The sequence below is a fragment of the Musa acuminata genome, chromosome BXJ3-6 (assembly GCF_036884655.1).
Source record: "Musa acuminata AAA Group cultivar baxijiao chromosome BXJ3-6, Cavendish_Baxijiao_AAA, whole genome shotgun sequence".
Taxonomy (NCBI): Eukaryota; Viridiplantae; Streptophyta; class Magnoliopsida; order Zingiberales; family Musaceae; genus Musa; species Musa acuminata.
The window spans coordinates 1,126,830-1,149,843 of NC_088354.1; the positions used below are offsets into that span (position 1 = coordinate 1,126,830).

Consider the following 23,014-nt stretch of genomic DNA (forward strand, 5'->3'; position numbering starts at 1 on the left):
AAGATGTTTCAGGCCTTCTCTCATATACCCACCACTAGATTCCAAGCTTCAGCTTCTGTCATGGAGGAGGAGCTTCTCTGATGCGTGCATGATACACGTATATTCTCTGAGATGTGGTCGTGTTGTCTTCCTCGCCTTGTTTCCCATGGATATCAGCAGCTGTCACCTGGCCTTCTGACATCTTCTTGATTAAGTTGGAGATGCCAACCATTGGTATCTGTACATGCATGCCTTCCTTCCTTCCTCTCTCTCTCTCTCTCTCTCTCTCTCTCAATAGCAAGTATTATGGTAAATGAAAAGCAGTAGTAGGTTTGTCCAAGATTAGAGTCTTCTCTCTCTCTCTCTCTCTCTCTCTCTCTCTCTCTCTCTCAATATCAATTGTTTTAGCAAGTGAAAAGCAGTAGCAGGTTTGTCCAAGATTTGAGCCTTCTCTCTGTCAATAGCAAGTATTTTAGTGAGTGAAAAGCAGTAGTACGTTTGTCCAAGATTAGAGTCTTCTCTCTCTCTCTCTCTCTCTCTCTCAATATCAATTGTTTTAGCAAGTGAAAAGCAGTAGCAGGTTTGTCCAAGATTTGAGCCTTCTCTCTGTCAATAGCAAGTATTTTAGTGAGTGAAAAGCAGTAGTACGTTTGTCCAAGATTAGAGCCTTCTCTCTCTCTCTCTCTCTCTCTCTCTCTCTCTCTCTCTCTCTAGATAACAAGTACTTAAGTGAAAAGCAGTAGGTTTGTTAAAAATTAGAGCTTTTTGTTCCTGTGACATGTACCATGTTCTTTATTTACGAAGTGTTTCTAACTCTATGATATCTCCATTGTGTTTTTGGATTGGCTGTTTGATTGCCCAACCCGTGAGAACACCACCTTTCTCTCTCTCTCTCTCTCTCTCTCTCTCTCTATATATATATATATATATATGTATATATATATCAACAAACGAAGGCAAACTGAAAAAGTAGTACACCCCAATGGGACATAACTACAACTTGCTCAAGAACAAGAAAATAAGTTGAAAGAATGATTTTTTTTTTTTTTTTCAAAGGTAAGTTGTGAAGACGATTTCAGGATCTTGATTTTAGAATATAACACTGGAAGCATTTTATTTCAGAATATTACAGTAAAATTTTTATTGGTTAAGTTAAGTAATACCTTCATAAATTAATCAATTAAGGTCTTGAACTATATTAATCTTGGGTAAATGTTGAGGAGGAGATAGTTGCTTCTACATCTCTAGGGAACAACTCATGCTTGAGTGAAGGAAATGAGAGGAATTGTGCCTATCTTTTAAAATGGGACCAAACATGTTCATGTGATCAAGGGATTCAAAGTAATTTGTTCACTCCATTGTGATGGATTGGATGAATCATCGTTTCAAGTGTTTAGGGATTGGAAGGAATGATCACTCAAAAGTCATCTATCCCACCTCGGAGATTGGAAAATGATTCCTTGGTGATGATATTGACAAAAAAAAGAGTTACAACAGTACTTGTAAGTTTTTTGATGGACATAAATAATATGTTAACAAGTGATATTGGTTGTCCCAATTATGTGAATAGAATTCAACTCATATCCATTTCAATATCCAAAAGGTTCCAAGTCAATTACAAAATTCATGATGGATATGCATATGATGGTTTTTATAGCCAAGACAATTACAAAGTTCAAAATTAATTATGTTACACAAATAAATGTGTGCATAAATGCAAACAATTTAATCTCATATAAGAACTATAACAATAAAAACATAAATGATGATCAAGAATGGACACACAAGCATCATTTGTTTTTTTTTGTTCTTCACAAGCTTTGAACTAAGAAACACACATAGAAACGAATATCACAATATCTTAAACAAAATTCAAATATATAAATGGCAATCAACAGTCGACATGACATGCGAGCATCATTTTTTTCTTTCACAAGCTTTAGACTAAGAAACGGATACAGGAACGAATAACACGATCGAATCAAACACCAAATTACCACAAAGTTTTTGTCTGATGGGTAGTTGACAGGAACAGAAGGCTGCATTGATAAGCTTTCAGTACTTGCTCAACAAACCATGAACAACAAATAAAACATCTGACAGAAAAATAAATCCTGATTGTCCAGTTTTTAAGTAATATATCATACACGACAAATAAGATACTAATATAATCCTAACCCCATAATGGAGAATTTTTTAAATCACATATGGCAGAAATATATCAGATTCCTCCTTTTTATCAATATTAACTGACCAAATCAACCATTATAAGAATGAAGCTAAAGAAAAATCATGGCAGATATACAAAGAATCCTTAAATTCACCTTGGTCAATTAAAGCCTAATGATGACCAGAAGATTTCATGATAGCCAGTAATTTACTGATAACAAATCATTTTCAAATAGGCCATTATACAAAGGGAACTTAAAAAATCAATTTACATTTCCTATAAACAAATTACCTGATGATCAAACATTTACACAAAAGTGCACGAGATTGTTGATGTCAATAACTGAACAAGGAGCAGCAAAACAAGCTCTTGATTGAGCTCTGGAGTTCATACATCTGGAAAATCTCCAAACTGCCAGTGTAGGGTAAGCTGAAATTTATAACAAATGATGACGGGAAAGATTGCCCTAATGGTTGGTACTTGGAAAGAACATTTTATTGTACAAATGTCTCAGTACATCCGTCAGGTTCCTCGTTTAATAAACTAAGATCTCTTTATTACTACTATTAACAATAAACTGAAATTTCATTTTCTCAACCAGCAGTTATCTAGTGGTGTATTCTTGGAGGCAAATCATCCCCCATTTCTCTGAAGAAAACAACACATGGAACAGAATGGAAGAGCGAGAAGGTTTTTTGGACACTTCATTATGTACATAAGCAACATTAGGAGACCATATCAATTGGCTCCACTTGCTACGAAGAGTTCTGGGGCTCTTCACGTGAATCCTGCACAGCAAGAGGAACAACAGTTAGCTGTAATGTGAAATTTGATGATATGCCACCACATAACATAAAATAGGCACTCTATTAAGTAACTTTATTTTGAGATGGTAATAGTTTAAGGAAACAAGTGGATTCCATAACTTACCATAAGATCTCTAATATCCACAAGAATATATATTTTTTTATTTTACACCACAAGCATATACTTTTTGAATTGTAAATTTAGCTTCAAAACCAACCGTACTGTGTTACTATCCATGTTGACCCATACTGCATCCTTGCATATCTATGAAAACTTGATTATTCTTCAATGAGAATGCTGTACATCTAATACATAGGTGAGGTTTACTAAAGCATAGACTTCTCTCCCTGTACCTAGCTATAGCCCACCTGGTGATGGAAAGGTTGCCTTAGTCCTCTTTCACTTCCAACCTTTGATAACAGGAAAGGGGAGGAGGGTAGGATAACATTTCAGTTAAAGCCAAGGCCACCACAAAAAAAAAAAGAACATATATATATACATAAGAAGGATAAAAAAGAAAAAAGAATAGCATACCTCCTTCTGATTCACCTTCTTAAGTGGGTAGAAAATACATAAGCTTAAATTTGGCTCAAGTGCAAGATGGATCCCTAAGTAGAATGTTTACTCATACCTTTTCATACCCAAGTAATAAAGTCACTTTTAATTTATGTAATCAGACATCTGGACGGATTGTTATGTGCCCAAGAAAAATCAACCAATCCAGTTTAAGAAATAGCCTAAATTCTGAAACAGAAATACCATCATCTAGTCGTGGCATGCAAATTAACTAGATAAACCAGAAAACCAAACTGACCGAGACATTCATTTTGGTTTAATTTGTTATTTTGATGATTTAGTAGATTTAAAAAAGTTGAACAAAACCAATGATTCACTTTGCAGTTAAAAGAATTCCTAAACCTAAATGAGCCAACAATCATATAATAAATGTATAGCCACATCAGTAAAATACAACAACATACATTATTATGATATATATCGTTGGTAATGTTATTCATCCATATATCAAATATATATTTAACAATCATGTATTAAATATATTTACATAATATTGTAATTATATGCAGGGAAGACTACCTAAACCTCCTCAGATTTATATTGAAACTATAATTACATCATTATAGTTTCAAAATATACCCGACATTCTTAAGATCTAATGTAATCAAAATTACACTTGCATCATGCACCCAGCTTGATAAATTTTCTTCATATTTTCAAAGAATGCAAAGCAATTTGGAATTAGAAGGATGCAGCTGTCTTTTCAGCATGCACACACACACATATATATGGAATTCTAATTATGTACAAGGTAAACTACAAAAACTCCTTAGACTTCAAATTATATCCTCTTGCAACCTAGTTAGTTTCTGAAGTTACACTTGCATCCTCCTGATACACCCAGATTGATCAACTTCCATTATACTTTCAGGGATGTAAGAGTACATTTTCAAATTAGAAAGGAAACAAATGTAGTTTTGGCATAAATCTGCATGAATGTTTGTTAGTGACCTTTATATTTAGCACATCATTTATAAAATATATTTGAAATTGTATAAAAAACTTAACTAAACCATTCAACTTTGGTTTAATATTTTACAGATATTTCCTACGGTACAGTTTTAGTTTCTGGAAACAGAACAAATTTGACTTAATTTAGAATTTACCTACAGATGAGACAAACAGAATCAAATTTTGCACACCTGTAGAATCCAGCATCTTCAAATCCAAGCCAAGGGAAGAAGATCAAGAATTGTTGTTCCATGTCACAGTATGATTCTAACCTTACAAGTTGGCACACACAATATTGACCGGCATGGGCCAAAAATTGGCTTAGCCATATGAAGGCCCCTGTGGCACAGATTGATATGCAATATACTAATACCTTTGTGGCATGATAGATTTTAACTCATGCAAACATGTAACAATCTGCACAATGGCCCTTATAAATGATCATATGTGCTATATACTAAAGTCTAACATATAAATTATAAAAAAACTTATTAAAGAAAAAGATATTATCATCTTACTATACTAATAATCCTCTCAGGACAATTAACTTAAGTAAAGCTGCCTGTGCTTTTTATGTAAGATAGGTAAAAAAATTCTTTGTTTTGTCCTTAACATTTGAAATTCTGATGATAATGATCCAGTTGAGTAAAAGTCACAATATAGTTAAACAATGACAATGAATAATGTAAAACAAAAGCTCCAATCAGGTGCTAAATTACTCAGAGATTTGGAAAAAAAAGTGACTTTTTTAGAATGACGGCCGTGACATTTGAAAAAATTCTGTTATTTGTAAGCATGGTGACCACAAGCAATGAAAGTCACATAATATTTTCAGAATTCTGCTATTTAGGATCCTTTGACAGTAGGCAATTCTTTTTCCATATTGAAGATGAGCAGATATAAGACTAGAAACGTGGCCTTTGAAGGGAAGTTTAAAATATCTTTTCTAACTGTTTCGGTTCTTGGGTTGTTCAATTATGAAAAACATCTCAGACATCTTTGAAACTGGAAAGCTAGAAGACCATGAACTTTCCACTTTTAAATGTCACAACTTGGCAAGAAAAAATTGGTAGAAGATTGCAGGCTTGGAATTACATTTTACCAATGGGCATCTCGTAGATCTGTCTCCCGGTGGAATCCTGTATGGAATCAGATTGAATTTATCTTAAACTACTTAATTGAAAGGAAATTTCTAAGCAAAATCAGCTAGAGGATGATCCATTAGCCGACTACTTGAGAAATGTGCAAAGCTTCCAAAGAAGCATACAGAGGGTAGATAAATAAGTCCTGAACACAACACAAATGTATGATGAGGATTTTCAATCTAGATTATTGCTTGATTATCTCCACATAGTCATATTTTTTACATCCAAAACTTTTTAGTAAAATGTGTTTCAATAAACAAGAAAATGAATCTGTCATGACAAAATTCTGAAAGTAATTCAACAAGCCACATCTTAAAATAGTAACACGCAACAAGCAATCAAAATAATTATCCAAACTTTTAGAATCGACATGCTAACCAAAAATAGAAACAGTTAGGAAAATGATATTTTCTGCTGTGACAAACTTCTTGTTACCTTTAGCTTTCTAGTTTGTTACTGTATCTGAAGTTGTTCATGCTACCCAATATTCATCGATGTACGAGTTGCTGAAGCATCTGCAGTTGTCCTTTGACTATTAGGATGATCCGATGACTTAACATCTGTTGAATTTGATTTTCGACCATTAGATGGTATAGAAAAGCTGCGAACCATAACACCAGGAGGTTCTGGAAGTGGTGTGGCTATGCATGATGAAATTGGTACTTGTTTGCTTGTTGCATTTACCCCTTGACCTCTAGGCACCAGAGGGGCTGAATGGCCAATTAAATTGAAAGATCCTAAATGTTTTCGACAACCTATTGGAGGCCTTGGAAGCTCATGAAGCTCATTTATTCTGGGCGATGTTACAGGAGGAGGTACAGATAGCTTAGGTGTGGTAATGCTTGTTGGTTTTGCTGGGACTCCCGCCAGATGTTCCACTGATGACATGGAATTGTTTGTAAAAGAAGCTGGTTTGCTTGGTAATGGTTTACTTGTCAACGGACCAGAAAAAACTTGTCTGCCAATCTTCTTTGAATCAGATGTATTTGATGTAATCAACTGAGACATCCCCCCTTCGGTACATGCAGAAGGCATTCTGATGGGGCTACCAACAGTTTTGCTCTCTTTAAATACTGACTGCTTTATAGGTAAACTGGTGGGGCTTGGCAGCTCAACATCTCTGTAATTGTTGCCAAGAAAATTTGGTTGCAATGGAGATGAATGCCATAATTGTGTTGGACAAACACCCTTGTTTTCGACCCCAGAAGCAGAAATCGAATTAGTTGGACCTGTTGAGGTCGAGCTCTTAACATTAACAGGAGTAGGAAGAGCATACGTGTAAAACCTCTCTGTTGATAAAGGCTGCATCTGACTAGTCGTTTCAGATGATTTAGGGTTCCTATCAGAAAAAAGAGGTGCTGACAGACTGACAGCCCTAACATCCTTGTTGAAAGGAGAGGAATCTGATTCACATCTATCTACATCATCCTAAACAACAAAGATAAACATGCCGATAATTAATAACAAGATAAACATGCTGATTCAAGTACAATGAAGGCAGTTTGCAGTTTGATCTACAATAATAAGTAATAACAAGATCTGCTAGATAAGAGGAAATTATACAAATATATAGGAAATACTAATGCTATTTCAGATTATAGAAGTTTTCAGTCTGCTTAAAAATTAATAACAATAGTTATCACTTATCAATATCAAACTACTTGGATCCCTACAGACATTTGGCAAGAAGCATAATTTATATAGTGTCAGTAAGGTATTAAAAACTAGATGTACAGATTCAAAACTCTTCCTTTCTCCTTTCTCTCACACGTGCTTTCTCTCCCCCTTCCCACCATGCTGTCATTGCCTTGTCTGCTGCATTGACATTGCCTCCTCAAGGGTCATTGTTCTCTCCTCCTACTGATATGCCTCATCCTAGTCTGCCTCCTCCACACACACACACACACACACAAACCCCCGGCGGTAAGATAATTGCTATCAGCATCAGGTAAAGATTTTAAACCTTGGTGTGCACCAGATTGCTATGTCAATCAGCATAGTTGTAAAACATATCATGCCAAAGAGGTATCAGCATTCCATGTGTCAGACCATGTCAAAAAGTAGATATATGTCTGCGTCAATTTTCAATTTATGTTGGCCAGGATAGGAACACACCGACTAGTATTGTGCCTTGCCAAAAAGGCATCAGTACCCTTGGTGATATATCTACTTTTTTTGATGTGCCTTGCCAGGATAGGAACAAAATCCTTGATGTGCACCCAAGAAAACACAGCACTGACCAAGCAATTCAGAAGATTTTTGGTCGTAGCAAGTGATACACATCATAAATTTCTAGGCCTTTTGTCTTGCTGTAAGTCGATGTCCTGAACCGCAATTTAATAAAATGAAGACACTTTGGCGGAATAAATTCCTGAAGGTGGGTTCCGAAAAGACCATACTTCTTTGAACTTGGCTTTAGCTTGGGGGCTTCAAGCGCCAAACTAAAGTTTAGGGAAGTCAAACTATCTTTGAGTGTGCATGAGTTGTTTTATTAGACCAACACAAAATAGTTTCGTTGTTCTAGCACAAGTAAAACCCAAAATCTCTCTTATGGCTCAAACATGACGAGGATCCCTCATTATGTTTCAGCAAACAATATTTCTTCACTCTTCGTTGGTGGATTACAAGGGGAAAAGAGAAAATACAAAAACCAGTTTCAAGGAGGCCACTGTGGCACTTCAGCATAACTGACCGTAAGAGAAATTGGTAATGACCTACAGCCCATTTATCCAGGATTTAACTGCCATCAGTAATCTGATCAACACACTACTCCCTCTCCTCTTCCTACCCAATGTTGCCCTTCCTCTTGTCTTCTCTTACTGTCTAATCTCTCTTATTCCTTTACACTCTCTTTCCCTTCTCCAACTCCATTTCTCTCTCCCTTTTCCCCTTGTCTTTCTCCTATCTCATCCCCCTCTTTAGTCCTCCCTCCTGCTTTTGTGAAATCTACACCAATAGTTGGGCTGATGGACCTGATTCCTCTTGACTGGCCAACTAAAAAAACTAGCCCAATCCAACCCTTCTGCCTGTCAGGCTCTGGATAAGGACCTTTAGTTGTAAGTTATATTGATGAAGTTATAGGCAAAGGTGCACAATCTCATGTCAGAGCAACCATTCTGTAACCTTAGCTACTCAACTAGGACCCCACTCAACCAAAGTGAAGCAATCTGATAAAAATGCACAAGAACTTCAACCTAGACGGCTAGCTCAGAGTAATAGAAGAAGCATCTTTTGTATTCTCAAGCCAGTTGCTTCAGTACATTGGAGGTTCTAACTATTTGGAGCTTATATTTGAGGTTCTCATAAATCAAAAGAATATGTCAGCTTGTTCAGATAAAGCAATATTCTAAAATCCATTATCATGCAGGATTATTTCAGATGTTTCATTATGTGATCAACAGTACCCCAATCTAATTCCAAATGGACCTTGGTACTAGTGGGAAGATAAAAGAGTCCAGATTCATTAAATGTTATGGACCATAAGAGAATCAAATCTCACATAATTTTGTGCTCCAATGCATTCAGCGCACTATGATAAGAACAAATGCCCTATATTCTCAACACTGCCCATTATGTTGCATGCTAATTTTTTCCATTTCTGATACAGCTTTGTAATCCAAACAATAATTTCCATGAGCCAATCTGATGTAATATTCTCCTTTGATATGAACAAAATGTTGTAACTTAAATATGTTCTTTCAAGCAGAAATATGCCATTTTCAAATCCTATCAGTGCAATTCTAGCTGATCTTTGTCACATGCTTGTACCAGTGTGCAAGACCCAATTTGCAGAAGTGAAGGGACTTAAGCAGAAATGATTCATTGCTGATACAAGTAACATTTGTGCTATATTGGCATATGGAAAGATCCTAACATAATGTGAAAATATTTTGCACACTAAGTATACAAAGGCTTTAGACTGAGTAACCAAGCATTTTCTCACCTCCATTGAATTTCTAGAAAAGTAACTAACATCACGATGTTGGTCATGCTGTTGATAATCAAAACTCAACTCTCCATCATCTCCATTTTCAACAGAATGATCGACCTCATATCCTTCCAATTGATTATCCTCAAGTCCATTCAATTGATAGTCAATGTGCTGCTGTTCAGCTACAATTTTGATATGTGGCTCAACAACTTCAAGAGATTTAACTCCTTTATGAAAGAAGTTTAACTGATTCAACAAAGAGAACATATACAATCAATTCTTCTAGTTATGATTATTATAGCACTTGAAATTTGAAAACTACCTGTGATGCATTGTGCCTAGCAGCTAGTGTCAAGATACTCCGGGATTGTCCTTGCTTTAATGATTTCAAGCGACAGAGGAAAAGAGTTGCCTCCTCTTCATAATCTTCTTTAGCTGCCTGCAACTGCTGCAGAGAAAATGTGTCACCTTTGGCATTTTTCAACCTTCCTTTTCCACTTTGTGCTGCCAACATGTATACGTCTCTGGAGAAAAACAAAACGGAACAAAGAATAAATTACTTCATTAAAAAAGCTATTCACATGGACCACCCTGAAAACTTCAAGGGCAATTCAGTCAACCTGAATAACAGAACCTTTTTTTCCATTAGAAGAAAAATAAACGCAACACTAAGATCACACCTTTTATCATCACACTGGCGTTTCATTTCCTGCATTGGTGAATATCCCAATTAGAAGTTCACTATCATTCCTCAAAGGTACATATGTTTTGTTTTTTTCTAAATGCTGCAGAAAAGAATAAACTAACTAGTGGACAGAATCACGGGCTTTTATAAAATTATACAGAATAAAATAAAAGCCTTGAAAGATAAGACACACATCCCAGATGCCCCAGTAGAATTGTTAGTACAAATAAAGCAAAGAGAAGATAAAAATATAAGGCTAGTTCACTTAGTCAATGAAATGTCCAAACGTCACTCTAGATTTAGGAAAAAAAATGCTAAAACTAACTCAACACTATACTGAACAAGAGGAAAATGTAAAAGCTAAACGAGACAAGTATTTTGACTTCAATAGCAAATTGATACAAATAAATTTTGATAATAAAGCTTTTAGTCAAGAAGTTTAGCAAAGTTGAAGCCACTGTAGAAATCACATAAACTTCAATAGCAGATTGATAGATGATGAGATCCCATAACCAGAGATGTAGTATAATTTTTTCTTTTTCAGATGCATCAAAATTTAGCTGTAATTAATTGCATAAATTCAAGCTGTAAGCTCCAGAAAAATTTTAACCTTAGCCAAGAACTGTAGTTGAACAAATGGAGATGTGGGTCTGGGAATTTGAATCTATGTAAGCAAAAAGAAGGTTGAAAAGCAAAACCCAAAAGAAAGGAGTACTCAATCCAACTAGTCTATTGGGATGTCCTCTCATAACTAAAAAGATAGCAAATGATAGATTCACCATTGAGAGCATTAATCCCAAAAGGAGTAAAATTGACCAACAGTCTTTTGACCCAACACTACCAACGACCAGTCCTGCTCTATTGGAGGAGCCAGCCCCAGACGAGAGTCATTGTCAACGCCAAATCATTAAAAACTATTGTATTCAGTATTAACTAATGCATCAAACTGTGGTACACATTGAGCATGAGGACAAAGTATATCACATCAGACAATCATAGAATTTCACCGTGATGTACTATTATCTCTTAACACAAACCTTCTCCTGCTTCTCATTAAAGCAACCAGTTTCCACCATATTTCTAATGATAGTATATGTGTTTTCTTTTCTAGTAGACTTCCTGCATTTTAGCTTCTCCTATTCTTCTACTTTCCATTATATGCTTCCATAACATAAGGTTCAGTCCCCTTGAATGGAATTCAGAGTCTTCGTTGTTGAACCAATATAACCATGAGGTTCAATCACCTTGGATTGGACTCCCATAACATGAGTCTTGGTTGTTGACTCAAGAATTGCAAAGTAGAAAAGTACAAAGTAGCAGTTTAACATGCCCCACTTTCTGTTTTTCAACTCTCATTTTAAAATATCATTGGGCACTTCGCTCAGCCAGTTAGGTTAAAATATAGCACATGATTATTAACAACAAATCTGCCAGTTCTGCAAATTGAGAATTTTACACACCTGAATTAACATTTACTTAACAAAAGATTCCCATCATTTAAAGCATTAACGATGCCAGCATAGCATGCTGGCTAACCTCCTTAGTAGTTGTACAAACTCAGGGGCTTGAAGATGCACTTTCATCATGGATCAAGAGCTTTATCAGTATAATGTGAGTATGAATAAAGGACATCCCCACGAAGGGGAACATTGAGAAAACATAGGAAACCCAAAGTATAAGTGATGGCTTTTCTTGATGGACCACCTCAACAGGAAAAGAGCAACTAAAGGCATTCCTTCAACCATAGTATACTTTGAATGAGCCTATATCTCTAGTATTTTGAAGAGATATTGAGCAGTTAACCTACAGAATATAACTATCCAAAAACTAGTACTTTATTAATTATCAAAAACAAAAAGTTAGATCCAAGATTACAAACCTCTACAGTTTGAAGGTCCTTGAGAAGAGATTCTGATGGAGTTGTGATAGTCTGAACAACATGGACACGCTGAGAATGAAACAGATAGAATTTATTGTATTATGTTTGAATCTGCAAACACTTCAAAATAAAGTTGGTATAAAGTAAAACAATTTGGACTCACATAGGTATTAACGAGTTTCTGAAGTTCAAGCTGTGCCTTTCCAAGCATCAACAAAAGCTTACCTGCATGCATTTAATGAAATGCAATCCATAATATGCAATGTAAGTAAGCAATTGAGATAATAAAACACATATTCAACAAGTAATTGGTACAGTAATCTGTAAATTTTTTATTAAATATAAAACAGACTTGGTTTAAATCTGGAATCTAGTTGCGAACCAGAAAAGCCATTTGAATAGCAAAGACAAGTATGGTTCATCTCACAGTGGAGATATTATATACCAAGAAGGTTAGGAAGCGCTTGAAAACCTGCCAAGGTGCCCGAGCAATTGATTTGGTTTGGGCAAGCACCTTTAAATTGCATGCAGTCCAGCCACACGCTTGAGCTCAAGCATCAAGAAATTCAGGCGACCGCTTGAACTAGATCAGGTTGTGGATCGTTGATCCTAGTTCAGTTGAACTAAATCAGCTTGATGCCAAGCCCTAACCCTAACCTTCCCTCTGCCCTGATGTGACTCCTCTTTCTCCTATGAAAAACCTAATACAAGCAACTTGATCAGCAATACTTTTCAATTCATGTGCAAAAATCGCCCTTCAACAATAAAGGATCGCCATCCGTGAGCAAGGCAACCCTCCGATGATGCCTTTCCTCTCTCTCTCTCTCTCTCTCTCTCTCTCTCTAAGCCTCCCAATAGGCCCCCTCTCCATCCCTCTCACTCTTGCCCCTCAAAAGCTTCACTCCTAACCGACAGCCCCCCTCCCAGTGTCTTGTCTCCTTCTCTTGGACCTTGCCTTTTTATCCTTCTCCTCCAACGTTGCCACCTACCAAACCTCCATAGACCCCAACAACCCCCCTCTCCATCCTCCTCGTTAGCTGCCCTTCCAACCAACAATTCCCCCCTCTTCTCTTTCTCTCTCTACTTCCCCCTCTCCTTCCCTCTTGTTTTCCCCTCTCTCCTCCTTCGCCATCGCCCCCCACCAATCCTCTCTAATAACCCCCCTCCCCCTCCCCCTCCCTCCTACTCCTCATCGATAGCTCCCCTCCTAAGTCCCAACTGGCAATGCTCCAACCCCCTCCCCTCACCCCCCCTTTTGTCTGCTCTCTCTGCCTATTCCTCCCTCTCCTTCCCTCCCATAAGGCCCCCTCCTACTCCACATCCTCCTCCCGAACAGATCCCTCCCAAATCCTAATCGACAACCTCTTGCCTTCCCTTGCTTGTCTCTCATCTTCTTCCATGCAACACGTCTTGCTTCTTCCCTTGCTTCTCTCCCCACCTTCTCTATTTCGTTCTCTTTTTTAATGCTAATTAGCATTAATGATAGTTAATTTTTGTTCATATAACCTATGAATTATTTGAAAGATCGAATATATCATTGCTAGTGTTTGGTATTTTAAGATTAAACTTATTTTCAAGATATTTATAATTTATGTGACAAGCAAAAAAAACACCGATACGCTTACCACTTTCTTCATCGTCATCCAGTGCAGTTTTTTCGAGCAGGCAAGTACCCAACTCCTTTAGAGCTTCTGAAAATTCTGCAAAAAAGGGGAAAAAAAGAACTGTATAATACATTTTTGATAAAATAGGATAAAGTACGATAAGAGAAATGATAGAAGTTTTTCATGTGGTTCAAATATAGAAGAATACTCTAAGAATGTGATATAATTTAAATCATGTCAGTCTATGTTAAAAGAGAAGAGTGAGGTAGAAGTAAATCAGACCCAATCAATTGTGGGCTTGATAAGAGCATTTTCCTGCAATAGTAGATAGAAAATCTCTGATATCATAACAAATAGAGAAAAGGATAGTGGGAGAAATTATAAAAAATAGAGAAGAGAGAGAGAGAGAGAGAGAGAAAATTCATGAGTACAACTTCAGTAAAGGCTGAGTCACATAAACAAGAAATGGTTAGGTGACAGATGTTTTTAATCTCTGGTTTTCAGATGCAGTATACATGGGGTTGGAGCTAGAAGCATAACAACTGATGGCTGGGGATGCTTGATGCCAGTCAAGCATTGCCTGGTGATTAGTGATCATTAATTGGCAATCATCTATCAAGATTAACTATTAACTGATGATCATCAATAATGAACTAATGATAGCTAATAATCTGCTGATGATGTAATCTATAGGTGGCTGGCAACCAACATTCTTCCAGTAATCATCAGTTTCCCTGATCATCCAACAGTTGGTGATCACATATTGCAGTCCAATCATAGTGAGCATGCATCGACAACCGGCCAACAGCCATAAACCATCACAAGACAATTAGCTTGATGACCACTAATCACCAAGAATCACAATCTTCCAATCATAACAACAACTATTCAGTTATCAATTAGCAGCATCTACCAATAATCATTTAATGACTAGCGATCAATTAGTCAATTGAACAAGTATAAGAAAATGAATGGTTGAAGTGATTAAGCTACAGTTTCTTTTTATCGCTTTCACAATTTGCCAAACAATAAAACATTAATGTCACATTTTAACAGTGTTGCCTTTAAGAAATGCCATTTTTTGCTGCAACTACTTGGAGACAATCAAACAACCATTAAGTGCGAACCAAACCAAAATATTACTAAATTCCTTCAGAGCAAAATGATAAATATATGAAAACGTATAGAGTACTACCATATGCACTATTTTCAATAGCAGCAGCGGCAGAAAGCAAGCTGTCATAGCAGTTTCTAATGTCATGGATGTCCTGAAAAAGTAAAATACCACATATTGGTAAGTGCACTTACAAAGACTACAGTTAAAGTTACTGTATTCTGAAAAAACAAGCCAGTGTTGTACTTTCTGCAGCAACTACTTCAATCACTATCATGATATCACTTGGCTGTGAAACAAAAATTCATCAAGGCTTTGTCGAACCCTTTTGTTTTGTTTTTTTTTTTTTTGCAAAGGGCAAGTGACGAAAGTGGGATTTAAGCTAGGATCTTGCGCTGACGAAAGTGGGATTTAAGCCAGGATCTTGCGCTGAACTAGACAGCACATTCAATATTTTTACCAACCAAAACACTGTGTAATATCTTTTAGTGTTCTTCTTTACTTCGCTATCCATGATGCAAACACTGATCATCTACCAACCAATGTCTTGGTGAGATTGTTTTAGTTTTTAAAATCAAGGACTAATCACTAACATTTTTCAATGGCTTTTATTTCTGTTTATGCTTTGAAAGATGATCCTCCTTATTAGCAAAATCTCTAATTAAGATAATTGTTCATCCTCATAAAACATTTCCATCAAATATATTGTCACAATCACCTTCTATTTCTAATTCCACTCACTTCCTTCTTCTTAGACAATCTTGGTAACTAACGTAGAACTTCATGAGATGTTGTCAAATGACAAGTTATTACAACTGAAAAACAACTCAAACTGACAAAATTGTCTGAATAAATAAGATAAAATGTCTCCCTGCGTCACGTTAATACTTCGAGCAAGAATTTCTAACAAAAAAGTAAGCAAGCGGATCTGATATAACAATTACATAAAAAAGAACATTTTACAAGTGCTAATAACAAGAACTATGATCCCCATCATTTCTTTATCCATAAACGATATACGCTAACAAGGTCCACAGAAAACCCTAGAAAGAGCGAATTAAACCGGAGGAACATAGAGAAGGTCATAAGAGGAACCTGGGACGCCTTGAGGAGCTCGTCCTGGTGCGCCACCAAGCCTTTCTCCCTTTTCTGCTTCTGCTCGTCCTTGTGGAAGGCGAACCCTCGCAATCTTCTCAGCGATGACTTCATCTCCCCACTCCCTCTCGGCCTTGACTACAAGATCAAGCGCCCCTGGCCAAAACCAAGTCTAAATCCCTAACCGAATTACGCAAGCGTCGACGAAGCAACAAAGAGCCAAAGAGGGGAATTCAATAAACCCTGGAGCAATCCGTACAAAGGCGAAACTGATCTCTCTCTCCCTCGCTCTTTCTCTCTCTCTCTCTCGCTCTCTCTCTCTCTTGCTGTGGTCAGTCAATGAGATGTATCCAAAGAAAGAAGAGCGTTGCCGAAAAGAGCAGAGAGGAGAAGCGGTCTGGTGGAGCCGGTTCACGAAAACATCGAACCGGTCCAAATGAACCGAAGTGAGGATGACCTCTCCGTTATCCTGTGTTGGATTACATGACAGCGAAGAGGTAAACTTGTCGATGTGGTTAATTTAGACTGGTCAAAATGGCTGACATAGTCGAAGTGCGGAGACAAACGCCGCTCAGCCGATCGCGGGTGCTTCCCCTGAAGACTTCCCCGTGACGCATGAGTCGACCCGGGGGCGAGCGGGCCCCACCTGTGAATTCCGAATCAAACGGAATGACGCTTGACCACGGCGGACCACCGGCCAAGTTGATGGCGCTGGCTCTCGAACAGTGGGTGGAGTGGTACACCCGGCTCAATGATGTGGCAATCAAATGTTGACAGATTATATATATATATATATATATATATATATATATATATATATATATATATATATATATATTCTCTTAGCGATATCTCGACACACCTTATTATTAGTGAGTTCTGATGTCAATTCGATCTGAAGATATGAATCATGTTTAGTCTCAGAAGCGAAATCATCGTAAATCAACGGGTGAATTGAATTGAAATCATGTTTAGTCTCAGAGGTGAATCGTTTTTATACGTACATAAAAATCTAAGGCTTGTTATTCCTAGCACATGTACAGTATCTTTAACATTTGTTGGCAATTCCTGACAAGTGTTTCCAACTATGAGAATAATACAATTGAAATTGAATTATGATAATATCAATGAAGCTTATTCATTTCTAAGATGTCACTCTCATTCAACCAGTCAAGTCTTTAAGAGGATTCAACAGAATAATGTGTTTGCTGTTATTAGGCTTTGACTCTCTTTTAACACTAAAATCAAAGTAGGACTAGCATCTAATAAGGTCCGTACTAATCATCAAATGGTGCAAAATCTCTAGGTTGGAAAAGAAGTTCCCTCTAAGTGGATATCACACGGTTTCTGTGTGAAATCTACAAGGCACTCCTGGAAGTGGATTCTTTTTTCACTGTTTAGATCTAACTTTCCAACTCTGCAGCCAATATAAGACCAAGTGATCTTATCAACGAGTTAGAATATAAAAAAAGAGCTTTGAAGGATTTGTTGCTATGATACACATGATACACTGTAACAAAGAACATTAAACAAATTACAAGGTACGTAGTTATTGGTGCATCCCTCTGAACATTTAAGAAACTAAAGCATGCTACATGTCACAAAACCAGCCCCATATCAGCAAGGGTAAGGGCCTTATTGCAAACAGAAATAACAAAAGCAACACAAAATGCTCAATGCACATATGATAGGTACACATAAAACATGGATCTACATGGAATTAAACAAGTTGTAATTCCATATTGCAAGCTCTTAGTAGTAAAAGCAAAAAATACCATCCATATTAGTGCATAAGGAACTTCTGGAGCATTAGTTAGGAATCGAAGAGAACCTATAGCCAGGAGCACCTCTCCAGGAGTAGTATGCAATCCGGGTCTCATAGAAACCTGCAACAAGATGAAATTTCCAATTCAATATCACGGTGCTATAGACAAGATAGGACCTGCCCCGATACATGATTTTTCAAGTTCTCCATGTCTCATAGGACTTTATTAAACGAAGGAAATAACCAAAGAACAAATAATGTACATCACACATTCACAGTGCATTCCAGGACAAGATTAATTGCTTCTATAACTTCATGTACGTAAGTTGATATTTGTGAAAATTAATAGATGGATTCACAGTGCATACCAGGAAGAAATGCAAGTATACCAAGAGTCAAGAGGCCATATGCTTGGGATCGCTCACCCTCCATATGGCCTGTAAAGATGAAGAATGACATAATAATAAGAGCTGACCCAAGAGCAAGAAGAAAAAGAGCAAGGGTAATTGATTTCCATGGAACTCTGTCAAGGGCCTTAGGATTGTAGGCAAAACGAAGATCTTCTTCCTTCAACATTCCATGATCTTCATCCATGTCATCCAATGCAAGTGGAGTGTATTGAGCATGGCGCCTTGATGCCATAATGATCGTCCTTCCAGAACACTTCCCTTAACAGCTATCATGGCAAAAAAAATATCACAAACAATAATGTTATTATTTGGAGAAAAATAGTCACTTCTTGGAATGATAGAAGTAGTTTTGCAAACATGGAACCTTCTTCGAAAAATAAAATACCAACGATTGAAATATGAAAGAACATGGACAAAACAAAAGCTTCTTTTCTTTTGGCCAACTTAATCACCAAACATATGGATTCAGATACCAGAGGCATATTACTGTATAAAGTATGAAACATATGAACAACAAATGCACCATTTTTCATACTGTAGAAAAAAGGTACTTTAGGACATCATGGCACTAGAATAAACCAGACAACCTAGGCAGATAGGCTTCCCTTAGGTTGCATGGTTAACAAAACCCTTATTAAGGATACCCATCATCAAAACCTTATCTATCGCAAAAAATCATGTATATGCAATTATGCATGACCAAGGTTTTCCTCAGTCAAGTGATCATATATAGAGAGAATAGATCTCTTCGACTACATATCAGCCTAATTAAGATCCATAACGTCACATAGTTGCTGAAAAAACTCCACAATATGATTCTTAATTTGTTGATCCAGTAGCCATCCTCATAAAAGAGTGATCAACCACTGTTACACCTCTAATTGGGATCATGCAATTTACACATCAAACCAACCATCATTCTGAACATGCATTATTGTAGTTCTCGAATAATTGGAGAGGATCAACTCTTGCATTTCTTTCTGGTATGCACTGTGAATCCATCTATTAATCTTCAAATCTTCATTCGTTACAATATAAATATGAGGAACAAGGTTCAACTATCATTGGACCTAGACATGGATTTTGTCAGAGATTCTAGATACAAATAAGTTATATATCCTGCTACTCATCACGATTAGATGATTCTCTTATTAATTTATTCTATTTAATCTAGCAAGTGACATAAATATATGCAGCTTGCTCATTTTTTCAATGCTTTTATTTGCATACTATCACATTGTTATTTTATGTTGTTTATCCTTGTCAATTCTACTTAATTTTGTTGTAGCAAATGTGATAACATTATGCTGCTTTCACACTGAAATAAACAATTACCACATTAGACATAATAACTGAATATCATTTTTAATATACAATACCCCTTTTTATGTTTACTTTGTTCTATGTATGATAATCAGAATTCTGAAAATTTAAATTCATGATCTTTTGACATAAACTTTATTCCACCATAATTTACTGTTGCCTACTGACAAATTGGAATTTTATTTCGAGTTTCATCAATTACATGATTACTCAATAATATGAATGTTCAAATCAGGTGTAGCTGCTTGAAGACCAAAAAAATGTTTTCTTAGCACAGAATTTAAATTCTTCCGCTTTTTCATTTTGTGCCCCTAATCGACTGTTGTACTACCTTTAAAGATCCAAGCTACAGAAGAAGAGATAAAAAATTCTCAATTGCATCTCCAACCAACATTCACAATGGTGCCTATCTTCTATAACCATTTCCAATAATCATCAACTCCTGCTCTGTTTCTCTCATCTTTGAAACAAACTCATTTAGTGAAGCAAAATAAACTAACAATAGGAATCGTTATTGATTCATATCATCTGTAGAACTTAATTGACATTGACAATGAAGTCAAATGTACATGTAGCAGTGAATTTGTTATTCAATTTTTATCAACTAAGAAAATTATACTGTTGTTCAACAATTGGAGAGGGACGGTACCCCATGAGAAGAACTAGAACATGCTTTTTATGTGGACCTTTAACAATTATACAAGTAAATAACCAATCATAAATTTTTTGCCTTATACAATAATTCATGAAATGAGGAAAAAAACAAACAAATTTCTAGTTTGAACCATCAATCATAATAATTTTTTGGATCTCTATGCCTGCAACACTAACTAGTATACTACTCCTAGATATACCACCAAAAGTACTGGATATTGCAATTCCTTTTTTCCATGCTTATAATTCAAGCTCATGTAGTCATCCATAAAAAATGTGAAGTACCGAAGCAATCTTATAAGTTGAGAGCTATAATCCTTCAATCAACATGGTAAAATGTCTTCTAAGTTATGTACAAAAGCAATAACGCTGGTAGTTAAAGACAGCATCAATTATCATGGTAAAGTATCTTCTGAATTCCCACTTAGGCAATTCATCAAACACAAACAGCACAAGCAACACACACATCGGACACAAGAACCAATTCTCTCCGATCTAGATTCCCTATCCTTCACGGAACAAACCAAATAAGTCAAATCCAAACCCGAAAGAAAAGGAGGGCCCCTCTTCAATCTAAAACTAAGAAGGGGCACAACTTTCGAGAACCAGATAGTGGCCAGAATTACAAGATGTAATGGACGAGGCCAAATCAGGCACCCAAAAGATCGATCGAGAGGTAAAGCTAACGATTCAGAAACGGAGAGAAAGGGCAAAGGAGAACCGGGTAGCCTCTCGCGACAAGAAAGAGCGAGCGCGGGGCGAGTCGAGGAAGACACTGAAGAGCGCGGTCTGGCAACCGGTAACGACGGGGGTATTGGGCTGGAGAGATAAAAGCCACAATGACTAAATTGCCCTAATAATTCAATGTCCTAAGCCCGATAAGAGTAAGGGCATATTTGGTATTTTATGGCAAAACACTATCGCATTTCAAAAAACTTGATTAATATTTGACATCCTCTAAACACCAACAGCTTTTTTTTTATTATTGAGATGATAAGAACATTTGGATACTATTCTCATAAAATTTAAATTTTATTTAATTTAAAGTTGAGCGACTTTAATATTTTTTTATTTGATTTAAGCATGCTGGATAGATTAATTGAAGTGATAATTAGAAATATTAACGGGCGAGGAGTACTTTATCTATTCTCGTGTCATAATCAATTGAATAATAAAAAATATTTTTTATTTCATCGTATTCTTATTTATTTATTATCCTCATCTCATTAGGGTTGGGTCTATATCGTAAGACGTACCCATGAGTATAATTGACATCTCTAGATATATATTAACTCAAACTAAAATCTAATTTATTTATGTGGTATGTAAATATCAACTAATTTTTATCTCATATTAGGAGTGACAATATATATACACAAATCATATGATATGATAGAAAAAGTGATGCAATTAATAAAATGGTTATTAACTAAACTTATTTGTTTTTAAACACAATGAGAGGAGTTAAACCTATTATCTAAAATACTATCTAAATTGAGCATTTACTAGCCGAAATTAGACTAATTATCCAATTCAGTTTTTCTTTAATTTTTTAAAATTTAAATTAGTATGCTTCTCCTTCTCCTCCCCCTCATCCGTTTGTCCTCCAACTCTTCTTTCACTTCTTCTTTTTCTTTTATTTATGGACGTCGATATTTATATTGACGTACCATGATATATATATATATATATATATATATATATATATATATATATATATATATATATATATATATATAACATAGTTTCTATATTCTTTTTCTGTTTTCTTATCATCCTTTTATGGTTGTATGAAAATAATCACATAACCTCCAAATCTTGGAAGGCCCTTTTCTCTCCATCTCAGCATGCATATAAGATTGGAATATGGGGATTTCTAGTAATTGGTGATTAGATGATTTCCTACTTGCAACCATATCACAAAAGATCAGATATGATCATTCACATTTAACACAAAAATATAAGAACAATGAAGTGAAGAGCTAGTCGAGATGAGCATTGATGTCAGACATCAAGTTTCATTTGGGTTCATGATCTATAATTGCCATCACAAGAGCCTTTTCTTTTAAGTTCAGCTCCTTTTCTGTTGGGACATTGTTGAAGGAGAGTTAGGTTGGCTTTCTACATTAGCATCACCATTTCAACAGAAGATAAATGGGGGCACTTTTCCCAATCCATTTTGAGGTTTGCTTCTCATCTTTTCATACAAAACAGCAAGAAGGACCTTCATGACAACTTGTGCAGGCCATTCTTATTCCCTGATTTCAGCTTATCTAAAGCCACAGGACTCTTTCTTGATCTTTTCCTTCTATCTTCCCATTTATGACTTGTTTCCTACCCAGTGTGAGTAATGGTGGACTCCATATCTTGAGCTCCAACGCTACTCATAGAGCTTCTCACCTTAGAGTGTGAGGCCAGTTGATGTGAAGAGACATTATTTTTTGCTATATACACAGAAGGATCATAGACTCAATTAGGTACCTGTGCCAGCAAAAGAAAAGAGAGAGAGAAAGGAGGAGGAGGTAATACCTGAAGAAAAAAAAACAATGGTCAATTTCTTGATTTGTGTCTGTCATCCTTGTACAAAGGTCATACTAATCTTTATATTATTTCAATTTTGTCGGATGTCTATGAAAGAATAAAATAAAAAAATAATGATATATGATGACGATGATGCTATGAAGGCACTGCCAATTCTGATGAACACTAAACAATCTAAAACTATGAGTCAAGGTTAACCTTACTGGAACTCATTATCAAATCTGCATTTGTGAGTGTTAATCGGTATGTCCTGAAATTTAAAACAGAATTAAACCTCTCTATCAAGCATAAATATTCACAATGACACCAGGAGACAATATATTAAATCATGATATACTGTGAAAGTCCAATTCAAGCAGTATTACTTGGGCACATGGAGGAGTTC

At 36.1% G+C, this 23,014-nt stretch overlaps 2 protein-coding genes and 1 non-coding gene across 9 annotated transcripts; all 3 read right to left on the bottom strand.

Annotated features, from left to right (window-relative positions):
- Positions 1-2,622: 2,622 nt before the first annotated feature.
- On the bottom strand, positions 2,623-16,335 carry LOC135641226 (uncharacterized protein At2g33490-like). 7 transcript variants are annotated; one of them, XR_010497677.1, is made up of 11 exons: positions 15,937-16,286; positions 14,923-14,995; positions 13,749-13,823; positions 12,287-12,348; positions 12,124-12,192; positions 10,180-10,268; positions 9,882-10,083; positions 9,572-9,805; positions 6,064-7,056; positions 4,675-5,622; positions 2,623-2,937 (listed from the first exon to the last, which is right to left on the bottom strand). XR_010497677.1 is itself a non-coding variant. In XM_065156443.1 (11 exons), exons 2-10 carry the CDS (start codon positions 16,048-16,050, stop codon positions 6,106-6,108), a joined length of 1,869 nt encoding a protein of 622 aa, XP_065012515.1. In that variant the 5' UTR covers positions 16,051-16,092; positions 16,196-16,335; the 3' UTR covers positions 2,623-2,937; positions 6,064-6,105. The 7 variants fall into 7 exon arrangements, 6 of the variants coding, with proteins under 6 accessions (XP_065012515.1, XP_065012514.1, XP_065012510.1 ...); XM_065156443.1 differs by lacking the exon at positions 4,675-5,622 and having other exon boundaries at positions 15,937-16,092; positions 16,196-16,335; XM_065156442.1 differs by lacking the exon at positions 4,675-5,622 and having other exon boundaries at positions 15,937-16,092; positions 16,179-16,322.
- Positions 16,336-17,461: 1,126 nt separating this feature from the next.
- LOC103971102 (uncharacterized) lies at positions 17,462-20,922 on the bottom strand. The gene is made up of 3 exons (XM_009385056.3): positions 20,810-20,922; positions 18,070-18,377; positions 17,462-17,822 (listed from the first exon to the last, which is right to left on the bottom strand). The coding sequence occupies exons 2-3, from the start codon at positions 18,341-18,343 to the stop codon at positions 17,746-17,748; spliced, it is 351 nt and encodes a 116-aa protein (XP_009383331.2). The 5' UTR covers positions 18,344-18,377; positions 20,810-20,922; the 3' UTR covers positions 17,462-17,745.
- Positions 20,923-22,628: 1,706 nt separating this feature from the next.
- On the bottom strand, positions 22,629-22,732 carry LOC135641885 (U6 spliceosomal RNA). The gene has a single exon (XR_010497824.1). It is a non-coding gene; the product is annotated as a U6 spliceosomal RNA (small nuclear RNA).
- Between the last annotated feature and the right edge of the window lie 282 nt (positions 22,733-23,014).